The sequence below is a fragment of the Alligator mississippiensis genome, chromosome 5 (assembly GCF_030867095.1).
Source record: "Alligator mississippiensis isolate rAllMis1 chromosome 5, rAllMis1, whole genome shotgun sequence".
Lineage (NCBI taxonomy): Eukaryota > Metazoa > Chordata > Crocodylia > Alligatoridae > Alligator > Alligator mississippiensis.
In genome coordinates this window covers 156748571-156761090 of record NC_081828.1, presented here as the reverse complement: position 1 = coordinate 156761090, position 12520 = coordinate 156748571, and the positions used below count along the sequence as shown (strand labels likewise).

Here is a 12520-nt window from a genome sequence, read left to right as displayed (position 1 = left end):
CTCGTGGCCCCGCCCCGCTCGCGCCCGGCCTCCCGCCTGCTCGCCCTCCCGCCCTCCCTCCTGCCGCGGATGCCGCTGCGCTCAGTGCGCGCAGGGAGCGAGGAGGCGACGGGGACGCCGCGGAGCCGCCGTGAAGTCTGTATCCTTCTCCCTTCCTCTCGTTCTCGTCCCCCGCTCCGCCGCTCTCGGCGCCGCTGCAGCCCCCACGGGGCGCGGGCAGGAGCGGCCGAGGAGGGGCCCCGGCGGGGGAGCCGCAGGGCACGGGGCGGCCGTGTGCGGCAGACAAAGCGCGCTGGCCGGCGCCGGGGCCCGCGCTGCGGCCGGGGAGGGGATGGGGGACGTGGCGATGCCCGCGGGCCCGGAGGAGGCCGCCGCCGGGGAGCTTCGGCCTTGCGTGAGGCCGCCCCGGGGCGCCCGCTCGCCCGGGACCCACCCAGCGCAGGCCCGTGGCGCAGCCCCGCCCCCCCCCTCCCGGGCCTCGGCAACGGGCCTTTGTTCCCCCTCCCCTCCTCTGCTTGGGCGGGCCGGGCCGGGCTGTGCCGCGCGGGGCCAGGGCCCGGGATCCTCGCGCTGCCTGGGCTCCCGGGGCGGCGGGGCTGAGTCGAAGGGGATTTTCTGGCCTTCTCTGGAGCTTTATCCATCGCCTTTTTCAGTGAAATCGGGGCCGTTTTAGAATTTCGGGGTGGGGGGGGTCCCTGAAGAAGTGGCCAGGCTGAGGCCCAACATGGAGGACGAGGGGGGAGGGGAGGTGGGGGATGGCCTGGGTGCAGTCAAACAATACATTTATCTTTAGGCTTAAATATTTCACTCCTCCATAGGCCCTGTCAGCATCCCAGTCCTAATGCTTGCAAACTTCAAGATCAGGTGGCAGCCTTGGGGTTGGATGTGTCTTGACTGTTATATAGAAGGATCCCGGGGGACTCTGGCTACTTGTTTCACTATTGCAGAACTGCTGCCAGCAAAAAATCTCTCTTTTGCAACTTGCAAATGCTTGCAGTTATGTCTTCTGGTTAACTGCTCCAATCTGAGTTCTTATGATTCTGGGTTCAAGCATATAAGGCATCCTGGTGGTCCTCAGCTTCCTCTGAAACATCCCTGTGCCTCAGAACGTCCTGTAAAAAGGACATTTTTTAACCACGGGTGCAAGTGCAGGTTTTATGTCACTAGTTTCACCATGTGGTCTTGGGTTACACCAGACAAAGTAACAACCTAGTTTTGTTCTGGATGAATCCACACTTGAATGTCATATACAGTGAACACATGGGGGTTGGAAAAAGGACCATGCTTGTATTGAGATGCCTTTCTCTGAGTAATGTAAACTTCCTTTTAATTGTCATGCATTTTTCTAGTAAAAGCTCTGCAAGTCTGCAATAAAAATGGCCTCCAATAAAACTACATTGGTAAGTTCATGCACACCTAAAATATTTAAGGATTTAACCAACATATTTTTTTTTCAAAATTATAACTTGGCATCTCTATGTAAAAGATACATCCACATCTCCCCTCCCCAGCATTATTCTGACTAAAATCTCAGATCCAGAAAGTAAGGCTATGAGAAAGGACATTGACTTTGGCTTTAAAAATCTGCCATCTAATGAGATGCATTCAATTTTTTTTAAAGGAGGGCTCTACTCCATTTCAGCTGTCCAGTTGTCAACTAGAATAATAGTTAACCATTACCAGAAAACACTGAATTTTTTTAGCCTCCTTTCATCACACCATATCATCCATTGCACATAAAAATAGCACTTAATGTTTCACTAGGAGTTTAGAACAAACTGCTGAAATCAAGCAATTTCTGAAATTAAATACCAATACAGAAAGGTAAGGTGATGGGGTATAGCTAGGGTTGCCACTGAAATTGTTTAATTGAACAACAAATTTGCGTTTCATAACTGTAGAGGTTACCAAATGTCTACTTCACCTGGACAGTTTTCATGGTGGAATCGTTTGTCAAATGATGGACCACAAACTTGGAATTTAGGGCAGGCGGATGTCTCAGTAGTTCTGATGTCCACTCAACAAATGACAGGACATGTTTGCAAAGGACAGAAGTGCATAAGCCTAGTGTTAAATATACCCAATAAGGGAAAAAAAATGGACAAACAAATCTGTGTGCTTTGGAAAAGGAACAATTTTGTCTGTTGTGGGAAAAAAATGCCATTAAGCTTGTTACTGTGCAGTTGACTATATTTTAGGTAAACTTTTAAATGTTTGCATTATCTTTTAAGTGCTGTGGTTTACTTACTCTAAGGAGTATTGCAACCAGATTCCAGTCAATAATGCTTACAAATACTTAATCAAGCTAAAGTTCTACATTTTCAAGTAGATACCAGTTCCCCAAGTCCCTAACTTCAATAATGTGGTGGTAGATCTAAACACTCATAGGAGGGGAAAGAGACCCTTTTTTCCTGACACTTGTATATAGCTAACCTCCCTATTACAATATTACCTCAATGTTATAATCTTTCACTTTTATAAAATGAAAAGGTGAGTGATTATATACTGAAGAAGGTACGTGTCTCTTCTGTGAATTTTGAATATGAAAAAGTGCAAGTTCGCTTTATTTGAATATGCTCAGGTTTTGGTGTAAAATGATGGGACCTAGAAGAAGAGGTCAGATAGTTCTAGAGACATTTCTTCCTGTTGATTTCAAATGTTGCGTGTTTTTGTAGGTTGAGATGTGGATTACAGCATGCAACCACAGAACATGCAGAAATTTGAACTGAATAAGCAATTTTTCTGTGGGCCATATGGTATAAAATGCACATTACAGAATTTAAAGAAGGTCAAGAAGAAAAGTTTGAAGATCTGCTGATGTACCTGTGAGACGTACATAAATCTGTTACGTCCGATAAAGATTTCCAAATACTTACCTTTCTCATGCACTTGCTTCAAGTGTTTTGTTTTAGAAGTCTAGGAGATTTGATTCTTAAATTATAAGAGCAAGAAGAAGAATCATTTTCAGAGAATGGTGGGATGGGGAGATTTAGCCCAAAGAAGAACTTCTCTCAAGAAATTATATGCACTTGTATGTCATATTTACAATAGCCTTGCCCAACATAACAATATGGTTACTGTTACAGAGCTATGACCATCCTGCTGTGCTTTCATCTCTATCATTTTTTATTTCTACTCTTTTTCACTAGTTTTCATGTCTTTCTTTTCCTTCTATAGGAGAGGCTAGACATACCCCTATTTTATTTCTCTTTGTTTCAGTCTTAGGTTACGTTCTTTGGAGGCCAAAAATGCCATTGTAATTAGGTTGGATCACTTTAGACCTGATTTCTGCATTCAAACATGTCTGGAACGTGCAAGGCAGTGCAAACATTTCTCATTTGAAGCTAGCTTCTTTAAACAGCACCTAATTTGCCCTAAAAGCCTAAATACCACACTTTTTTGTATATTCACACTTAAACTCGCTATTTAAAGTCTTCACTTCCCTGTTTTATTTTGCTATACACACATGTAGGTTTTGGATGTGCTAAGGAGATATCTGAAATTGCTGATGTTAGGGGAAAGTTGATGAAAAGGAACATAAAGATCAATGCCTTTTGGAAAGAAGATACTAATAACTTTAGTATCTTCAATTATAGATGGTAGAAACATGACTTTCTGTCTGACAGACTTTATAGCATCCTGTACTGAAAAAAGAAAAAACACCCTGGAACAAAACCCTGGAAAGTATATAAAGCTTAATTAGTTTCAAACCTGCTTCATTGCGTTCTCACTATCTGTGCTACTTACAGATAGCACTATGAGTAAAACTATAACAGCCCTGGGTGTTTTGTAGGAAATCAGGTAAGAAAACAGTGCTGTCAGTCTTTAAATAAGTTTCTCACAGGACTGCAGTATGGGAGCTGAACTGCTGTGTTACTGCCATTTTGAATACTCACTCAGCAAGAACATTTCCAAAATGGCAACCAGAATGCTGTATTTGGTCTCATGGAACCCAAGGTGCTTAATGTGACAGTATTATAGACTTGTTTGGAGCCTTTTAAGGTTGTAAATGGGGAAATTTTGAAAAAAATACTGTGTCCTTCTACATTTAATTGGGCCTTATTAAACTGGGAATGCTTGAGGATGATGTGGATGTAATTAATTTTAAGAGTTTAAATGATGTTATACAATATATCTTATGTAACATAAATTATCTAAAATTTTAATTAGTAAAATTTTATATGTTACATGTATTTAAGTGTAGCAGATTGTGCAGATATGTAACATCTGAATGCAAGTTGAGTTGGTACATGAATAAGGATGTTTGGGATCTGCAGTTATGGAATGCTACTTGGTCTATGTCCTATGGAGAGCAGTTGTCTGCTGGGTATCTAACTTGATATGGCAACATGTCCTGAATTTTTTTCTTTTTTGGAGGGCAGGTTAATATTTAATCATTTTCAACTTTCTTTTCAAGCCAGAGTAGCATCCCCTTTCTGTTCTATGCCTCTCCTCATAATTCCCTTAACATTGTCATTCTTTGTATTTGTTCTTATGCTGTTCCTCTTGCACTGCCTTTTTGTGGGTGGTAGTTATTTATTAGAATTTCTTGTTAATGGTCTGGGTGTTTGGCACTTGGGAAGGAGTGGAATGAAAATGAAATCCAGAGGGGAGAGGTGGTATTGACTGCATAGCCAAAAATATTTTGCCTTGTTAAGATGTAACACTGACCACTAGTATCTTCTTAAGTAACTTCCAAAAAAAAGTCTTCAAATTACCTTCCCTCGTTCACTAATCTTATAGGCATTTGAGCTGTGGGTATAGCATGAATAAGTTTATAAGTTCTTTTTCTAGTGAAGACATTTGGGCCTTGGTCATTTAAGTAACTATATGAAGCAAATTAATGATAATCATCATGTATAATTCTGAACTTCTTTTGTAGCACAAGATGGGAAAGAAACAGAATGGCAAAGGTAAAAAAGTTGAAGAGGCAGAGCCTGAAGAATTTGTTGTGGAAAAAGTCTTGGACAGACGTGTCGTAAATGGGAAGGTTGAATACTACTTGAAATGGAAAGGATTTACAGAGTAAGGCATTCCCAATGTGTATATCCTTGGATAGTACCTAAAATTTAGTAGGCAGACAAGGTTCTTCGGGAAAATCCAATATCTTTTATTAGACCAACTCAGATACTGGGAAACATTCTTCTTTGCAAGCTTTCGGGTACAAGTACCCTTTGTCAGGCTGAGAAGCGTCTGCAGTTGGTCTGTGCGCTTTCTGGATGGAATAATAAGCCAGAGGCTGGTATGCATGTGAGAGAGCCAGTCAGTGAAAATGTAAATTGAGGTAGTCTGTGGGTGAGAGACAGGTAGGGGGTGGGGAGGGGATTGATTGTAGCTAGTAAATAGTAGAGAGGTGACTGGCTTTCTTGCGTGTACACTAGCCTCTGGCTTCTTTATTATTCCATCCAGGAAGAGCACAGGCCAACTGCAGACACTTCCTCAGCCTGATAAAGAGTAAATATGACATTATACTAAATGAAAATGTTATTTAAACTTGTATTGAAGAGGGATGTACTGCACACTAAAGTCCCTTTTGATATTCGTTACACTTGCAAAAGTCTTCTGACAGATGTTCATTTTAAGACATGGTGGGCTCTAAGCTGCGATCGCAGTAATCATGCCGACTGCCTTGCCAGCAGGGATTTTTAAAGGTCCCTGTGAGCTGGGACACGTAAAGACCCCTTATGCCACTAAGCTGGGGAGCGCGCACAGTTTTTTAAGTCCTGGGGTCCCCAAGGTGTTCACCTGCCCCTCCCCCAATGCAGGAGGGGGGTTGGAGGGGCAGGGTTGGTAGCAGTGGGAAGCCCAGTGCTGCTAGCCACTTGCTCTGCCTAGGTCTCAGCCAGGGCAGGGGCCAAACTTCCATGGAGGCCAGGCTAGGCTTTGTGGGAGTTTGGCTCCTGTGTGATTAGGGCGGGGTTAAATACCTGTGCAGCTTGGCCTGGCCCAGCACCTGCATGATTGGGGCAGGAGCCAAACTGTGGAGGCCAGACTGGGCTCTGCCTGAGTTTGGCCTCTGCCCCAGCTGGGACCTGGGCAGAACAAGCAGCCAGCAGCACCAGGCTCCCCATTGCTGCTAGCCCTGCCCCCCTAACCCCCCTGCATGATTGGGGCTGGGACCAAACTCCCACAGAGCCTGACCCAGCCTGGCCCCTCTATGTTTGGGGCAGGGGCAAAGCTGTGGAGCCTGAGCTGGCCTCTGTGTGGCTGGGGCCTAAACCAAGCTCCCAGGGAGACTGACCTAGCCTGGCCCCTACCTCATGAGGGCAGACTTCTGCAGAGGTTGGCCCCTGCCCCAGCTGGGACCTGGGCAGAACGAGGGGCCAGCAGCATACTGGGCTCCCAGCTGCTACAAGCCCTGCCCATCCAACCCTTGCTCCCAGCACAGCCTTACCCCATACAGCCCCAGCTCCTACAACAGCCACTTTGTGTGTATGCATGGGTATGAAGGTATGTTTTATTGATTTATGGATACTTACTTTTTGTATTACTAAATTGTCTGCCCCTCACACCTCTAATTTTGTGTGATCCTGAAAATGTCAATGGATAAAAATGAAATGTTTAAACATAAATGTCAATTTTAACCATCAACATTAAAAAAAAAAATCAAATTCTGCCAAGTCTCTCTCTCTCTCTCTCTCTCTCTCTCTCTCTCTCTGTGTGTGTGTGTGTGTGTGTGTGTGTGTGTGTGTGTGTGTGTGTGTGTGTGTGTGTGTGTATATATATATCTACTTGTGAATCACTACAGAAGACTTGCAGAATGTCACCACTTGAGAGCAGATCATGCTTTAGCTGGAAATAAAGCAATTCATTGTATGTACCTGGTCTAGCTTTTGAACGTACACAGTTCTGTGCACATTCACGTTATCTCAAGTAGTCATATTATGATTTCATTCTATTTCCTAGAGCAGGGGTTGGCAATGTTTTTGGGCAGAGTGCAAAAAACACCTACAACCTCAACTTGTAAGATGTTGGCGTGCCAGGGCAAATGGGAGGGAAGCCACAACGGGCCCAATCCTTGTTGTGGCAGCACAGCCCCAGCCCCTCCCTACTCTGCCATCTGCTCCAAGGCACACATGCCAAGCAAAATTTCATAGATTCATAGACATTAGGGCTGGAAGGGACCTCAGAAGATCATTGAGTCGAGCCCCCTGCCCCAGGGGCAGGAAGTCAGCTGGGGTCACAGGATCCCAGCAAGATAAATGTCTGATTGACTCTTAAAGGAATCCACAGTAGGCGCTTGCACCACCTCTGGCGGCAGTCGGTTCCAGGTCTTAGGTCTGTTCCAGGTCTTCACGTGTCATGCTCTGGCACCCATGCCAGGGGTTGCCTACTAGGGCTGTGCAAAGCTTCAGTCCCCGATTCGATTCATCGGAGATTCAGCCCAGTTCAGTGGCCAAATCTCCGAATTGAATCAGGAGACCCTTTAATCTCTCCGAATCGAATTGGAACTCTCCGAATTGATTCATAGACATTCAGAAAGATTTGGCGATATAGACATAGTTTTAAATGTTTTTTCTACATGCCTCAAGGTACCAAGCGGCTTGTGAATGCTGCGATGGTGGGGCTAATGGAGCATCCCACAGGAACGTGGGGGGCTCCCCAGCCCACTCAGTAGTGGACCAGAAGCACTTCCAGGTCCACTGGGGAAGCGGACTGGCGTGTAGTACTTCCGGTCCACTTCCGGGTTCACTGCCAAGCACATTTAGGGGGCGCTGTGCTCCTGTGGGACACTCCATCCACCCCAGCGTCGCAGCATTCATGAGCCACGCCTGGTACCTCGAGGTATGTAGAAAAAAACACTTAAAGCTGTGTCTATGACTGAATCACTGATTCTCCAAATTGGCATTGAATCTTCAGATTCAGTTGAATCGAATTGGGGACAGTAATCCAAATCCACTAATCAAATCACTATCCCCAATTTAGGCCGAATCCGAATCAAATAGAGCCCGTTTCACACACCCCTTTTGCCTACCCCTCTCCTAGAGTGTGTCATGTCAAAATGTATGGAACGGTAACCTGTGTAGTCTGGATATTTACAGGACCTGCCTGATGACGGGAAAGCATCTTTCAGTAGCTGGAAATGTCTTGGGGATTCAGTCTTTGGGTGTTCAGTGCTGTTTAAGCAGTTGGTGTCTGGGGACTTCTGAGTTGGCACTTAACTGATGGGGAGAAGCAGTTAATACACTTGACGTTAAATAACAGCTGAGCATACACATAGTTAACTTTCTTATCACCTAGTTTGTTTACATGGTTTTATGTCCAGGTTTTTCCAAGGTGTTTAAGTAAAAGTGAACATATTTAAATGCAGTAGCCAGGTTTTTTTTAAAGCCCTCAGTCATAGGAGCAAATATGTCTGCTTGATTTGTATCTTCAGTTTGACCTGAAGTTGGTCCATTGCAGTAATAGAGTTTTTCATGAACTTTCATGTACATTTCATACTTTCATCTGTTTCAGTGCTGACAACACATGGGAACCTGAAGAAAACTTAGATTGTCCAGAGTTAATTGAAGCTTTTCTAAACTCTCAGAAAGCTGGTAAAGAAAAAACCGACGGTGCCAAAAGAAAATCTTTATCAGATAGTGAGTCTGATGACAGTAAATCAAAGAAAAAAAGGGATTCCGTAAGTATATGTTCTTGTGCTATATATATTTTTCTTTATATTTTTTTAAGGCGCCAGGCCAGAGAAGTAAATCAGTAAGTCTTTGTTGCCTATAAGGAACATTGGTTTAGAATGATTAGTTAAAAACAGAATAAGAAAACACCAGGAACCATGTGATGTGTTAGTGTTTAACAGGCATAGTATTGGCAAAAGAAAAGTCTCAGTCTTTTTGGATATGTCAACACAGTGAGTTAAAGGAAAGTCACTTGGCATAATTCATTTAGTCTTTTCAGAGGTGTACAAAAGAAGCTCTAAATAATTATGGATCAAAAATGGCTTAGATAAAAATGTTAAAAGGGGGTTAAATGATCAGTTTGCCTCATGACGGAAAGTTAACAGTGGGGAATCCCAAGGTTCTAAACTAATGTATCATACTTTGAAACAAATGGTAAGGTTGCAAAAATTGCAGTTTATGCAGGTCATTTAGTTCATTCAGTCAGGTCCAGCAAGATCTAAGCAGTTCAGGTAAATGGACAGCATGGCAACAGTAAGTGAAGCGTTGATGTGTGCAAAATAGGGTATTTGTAGTGGCTGGAGACATTTAAAATCCCTACAAGCTTTTAAATTGGATGTAGTGATTCAGAAATGTAGACAGCTCAGTAGAGATGTACAGCTGTTTTCAGAAAGCTAAGAAGTTCTGACAGGGGTGGCCACAGCAGCAGGTAGGGTAGAAAGCAGAGCTACAGATCAGGCCCAGGGTAGGGAGAAGAAAGCAGAGCAGCAGATTGGACAGAGAAAAGGAATCAGTGGCACGTGGGGGCTAACTTGTGGCACACGTGCCTTAAAGGTTCGCCCCCATTTCTCTTAAGACATATGGACCGGCTGATGGGTGACATAAAGACTATTATAATGACTGCATAGTTCTGTGGTGTGGTCAGTTCTGCAACATTGCAACATTCAGAAAATGGTAGCAGGAATAATCATCAGAATTGAGAAGTCTAGAATTGAGTTCCTTGGGTTTAATTGGTTTCAGGTTTGTATCTTGCTTTTTGTGAAGAAATGGTTTCTAGCTCAAAAAAAAAATAATAGTGATGCTCCTAAATTCAGGAAATAGTTGCTAATTTCTTTGCCCGCTGGTAAGTGGCTGAACTAAGGAGCTGAGATGTGGAAGTCATGGAACGTTGCATTTACCCTAGAAAGATGCTGCTTGCTTTATTTACATGTTTTTTCAAGACAAATGTTTGTAATAAATACTTTTCTTTACTAAATAACACTCATGAAATGGTTTGTCTGATGTGCAGCCATGAGAGAAGAAATTTTGGCGTGATCTAATCTTTAATTCAGCACAGTAAGCAAATGTCATTTAGCATTAACTTTAAACTAAATGTGACTTTTTTTAATAGGTTGATAAACCAAGAGGGTTTGCAAGGGGTCTTGATCCTGAGCGAATAATTGGAGCAACAGATAGCAGTGGGGAACTTATGTTTCTTATGAAGTGGTAAGTGCTTTGCAGCTGCGATTTGAAGTGTTTAAGCTAGTGAAATAGCAATCACTCTTGGAATGAAATGCGAACATTGGTAGTGTATTTAGTGTAGTGTTTTTGTTTGCTTTGTTTTGATAGTAATATGGTTGTTTGCTATATGGAATACTTACTCTAAATGTAACTAAAGCTGCATTTGAGAGGACCTGTCCTGAACAAATAATAAAAATAAAATTGACCGATGAAATATTAGTAATAAAAAAACAGACTAGGATACTATATCTGTGTGGGGAGGAGAGGATGTGTGTATAGGAATGACAGCTTTTTATCACTTCTATGGTAAATGCTTTGCAGAATGACCAAAAAAAATAGTAGTCTATCACTTGACTTGTTGAGACCATTAAAGATCGGTTCTTTAGAAGGTCCTTCTTCCTTTTCATTTTACTCTAAAGTCTTAGAAGTATTCCAAGTGTTACATTCGTACTATAAAATGCAGAAACAGATCATTCTACAATAATAAAATTGAAGAAATGAAGTTCTGATCTTTCTTTTAGGTATTCTACTTTGTAGCTAGTTACTTCATAACTTATTACAGATAGCAAACATGTATGCAAACTTTGTAGGTACATAACAGGCATGTAAAATCAACATAAGCTTTAAAAACACAAGAGTCGGAACCACTTCAGTCTTGCATGTTTGGTTTTGTTGTCCTTCACCCCTACCGACCTGCTTGGCTGCAGTCTGTGAGGTAGTTTCACTACATTACATTTAAGTTGTATTGAGTTTATATGTTAAGGTCATTCTCTGCAAGTCTGGCACAGTCAGTTTAAGTCTGATGCTGCCTGAAGTTTAATCATATAATTAAAGAATAATACATTAAGAGGTTGTCTCCTCTTCCTTCACTGTGTCAAATGCATAAAGTACATTGTTGCGTAGTAATTTTTTCTCCATATACGTTCTCTTCTCTGTTTGAGATGCTTTTTAGGAAAATGTTTCTAAAACACCAAGTTGGTAGAGAGTGGGGACAATGTTTAATTAAATTAATGACTCAAAATTACTAACTAGTTAATATCCTTTTAAGTGTTTGAGCTGTGGAAGGAAAGCTGCTGAACTTAAATTTGTGGCTTTACTTTCTGACATCCATTAATTCTTATTATAATACCAAGTTCAAGTACATCTTTTCTAGTACTTGTCAACTATTTTATAAAAGTCAGGATTTTTTTTTCCCTTTCTATAATAGGAAAGACTCGGATGAGGCAGATTTGGTACTGGCCAAAGAAGCCAATGTGAAGTGTCCTCAGATTGTAATCGCTTTTTATGAAGAACGACTAACTTGGCATTCATGTCCGGAAGATGAAGCACAATAATTGTTTGCGTTGCTTTTTTATATATATGAATATTGAAACCTGATTTTGATTTTATTTGATTTATTAGCAATGTGAGAAGCATACATTCTAATGAAAATCAAGTTTGATATTTTTTTGGAGTAGTGTGTTTTGCATCAACAGCAAGTAAATAAAGGCTTTCTGCAACTTCATTTATCACAGGAGAGCATTTGATACTACTACTTCCTCCACATTAGGTAACAGCTTTTATAAACCTTCATAAACCTCCATAGTTATTACTGAGTCATAACAAATGTTTAAACGAAAACTTACCAATGTTTTGTAGTCTTCTATATTATTGATGTGCATGTATCTTCTTTATCCCTAGCTAGCCCCTTTAAACTTGTAGAACCATTCTTTTTAGTATTTGGGATTACTTGGTCTGGAAGAGGCCAGATGAAAACTAACTTTGTAGTAATTTGAATGTTATCAGACTGTATATTGTTTACTTTATTGTAAATACTGGTGAACAGTGGTCAATAAAATAGTTTTATATTCTTCCTTTATACTGACAGGAACTGACTTTTTTGAACCGGTATAATTAGGGACCTACCTAATTTGTAGGTGCTGCTCCCTGATTTTGCAGGCAAAATGTGTGCCTGGGCAGCCATTTTACTGGGAGAGCATGGCAGGGGGTGCCCCATATCCCTGATTGGCTGAGGAGCCCTGGTGGTTCTGCCCTTTGCCACTGATTAGCTGTGAGGGCTGTGTCATGCTGCCCTGCCCTTGTTGCCAATTGGTGGATGGGTGGGGCCACATGACAGACAGCCATTGCAAGCAATGGGGGAGGGAAGGCAGCCATCTTGCCAGCAGTCCTTCAGCCAAACAGTCCAACCTCCCTCTTCTCCACCCTAGTAGGCTGCCACAGTGTGCTGAGGACTGCTGGCTCCCTCTGGGGAGCCAGTGATTTATTTTTGGTAACATTTGTTTTTTTTCCCACGGGCATTGCCCAGATTTTGTGAAATCTGTGAAACTGCGAATTTGGTAGGTCCCTAGGTATAATGTTCTTGAACTTACAGCAAAAGTTAGTCTTTCAGTGCATAAAAGTGTCAG

At 42.4% G+C, this 12520-nt stretch overlaps 1 protein-coding gene across 2 annotated transcripts; it reads left to right on the top strand.

Moving 5' to 3' along the window:
• The first annotated feature begins 36 nt into the window (after positions 1–36).
• On the top strand, positions 37–11973 carry CBX3 (chromobox 3). Of its 2 annotated transcripts, XM_006265353.4 has the most exons (6): positions 37–135; positions 1350–1400; positions 4883–5025; positions 8458–8623; positions 10006–10100; positions 11323–11973. In XM_006265353.4, exons 2-6 carry the CDS (start codon positions 1377–1379, stop codon positions 11447–11449), a joined length of 555 nt encoding a protein of 184 aa, XP_006265415.1. In that variant the 5' UTR covers positions 37–135; positions 1350–1376; the 3' UTR covers positions 11450–11973. The 2 variants fall into 2 exon arrangements, with proteins under 2 accessions (XP_006265415.1, XP_006265414.1); XM_006265352.3 differs by lacking the exon at positions 1350–1400 and having other exon boundaries at positions 40–135.
• Positions 11974–12520: the final 547 nt, after the last annotated feature.

Coding starts and splice junctions, on each gene's coding strand:
- CBX3 (XM_006265352.3), top strand. CDS start 70: ATGCCGCTGCGCTCAGTGCGCGCAGGGAGCGAGGAGGCGACGGGGACG. Junction 136..4,882: donor CGCCGCGGAGCCGCCGTGAA/GTCTGTATCCTT, acceptor CTTCTTTTGTAG/CACAAGATGGGAAAGAAACA. Junction 5,026..8,457: donor AAATGGAAAGGATTTACAGA/GTAAGGCATTCC, acceptor CATCTGTTTCAG/TGCTGACAACACATGGGAAC.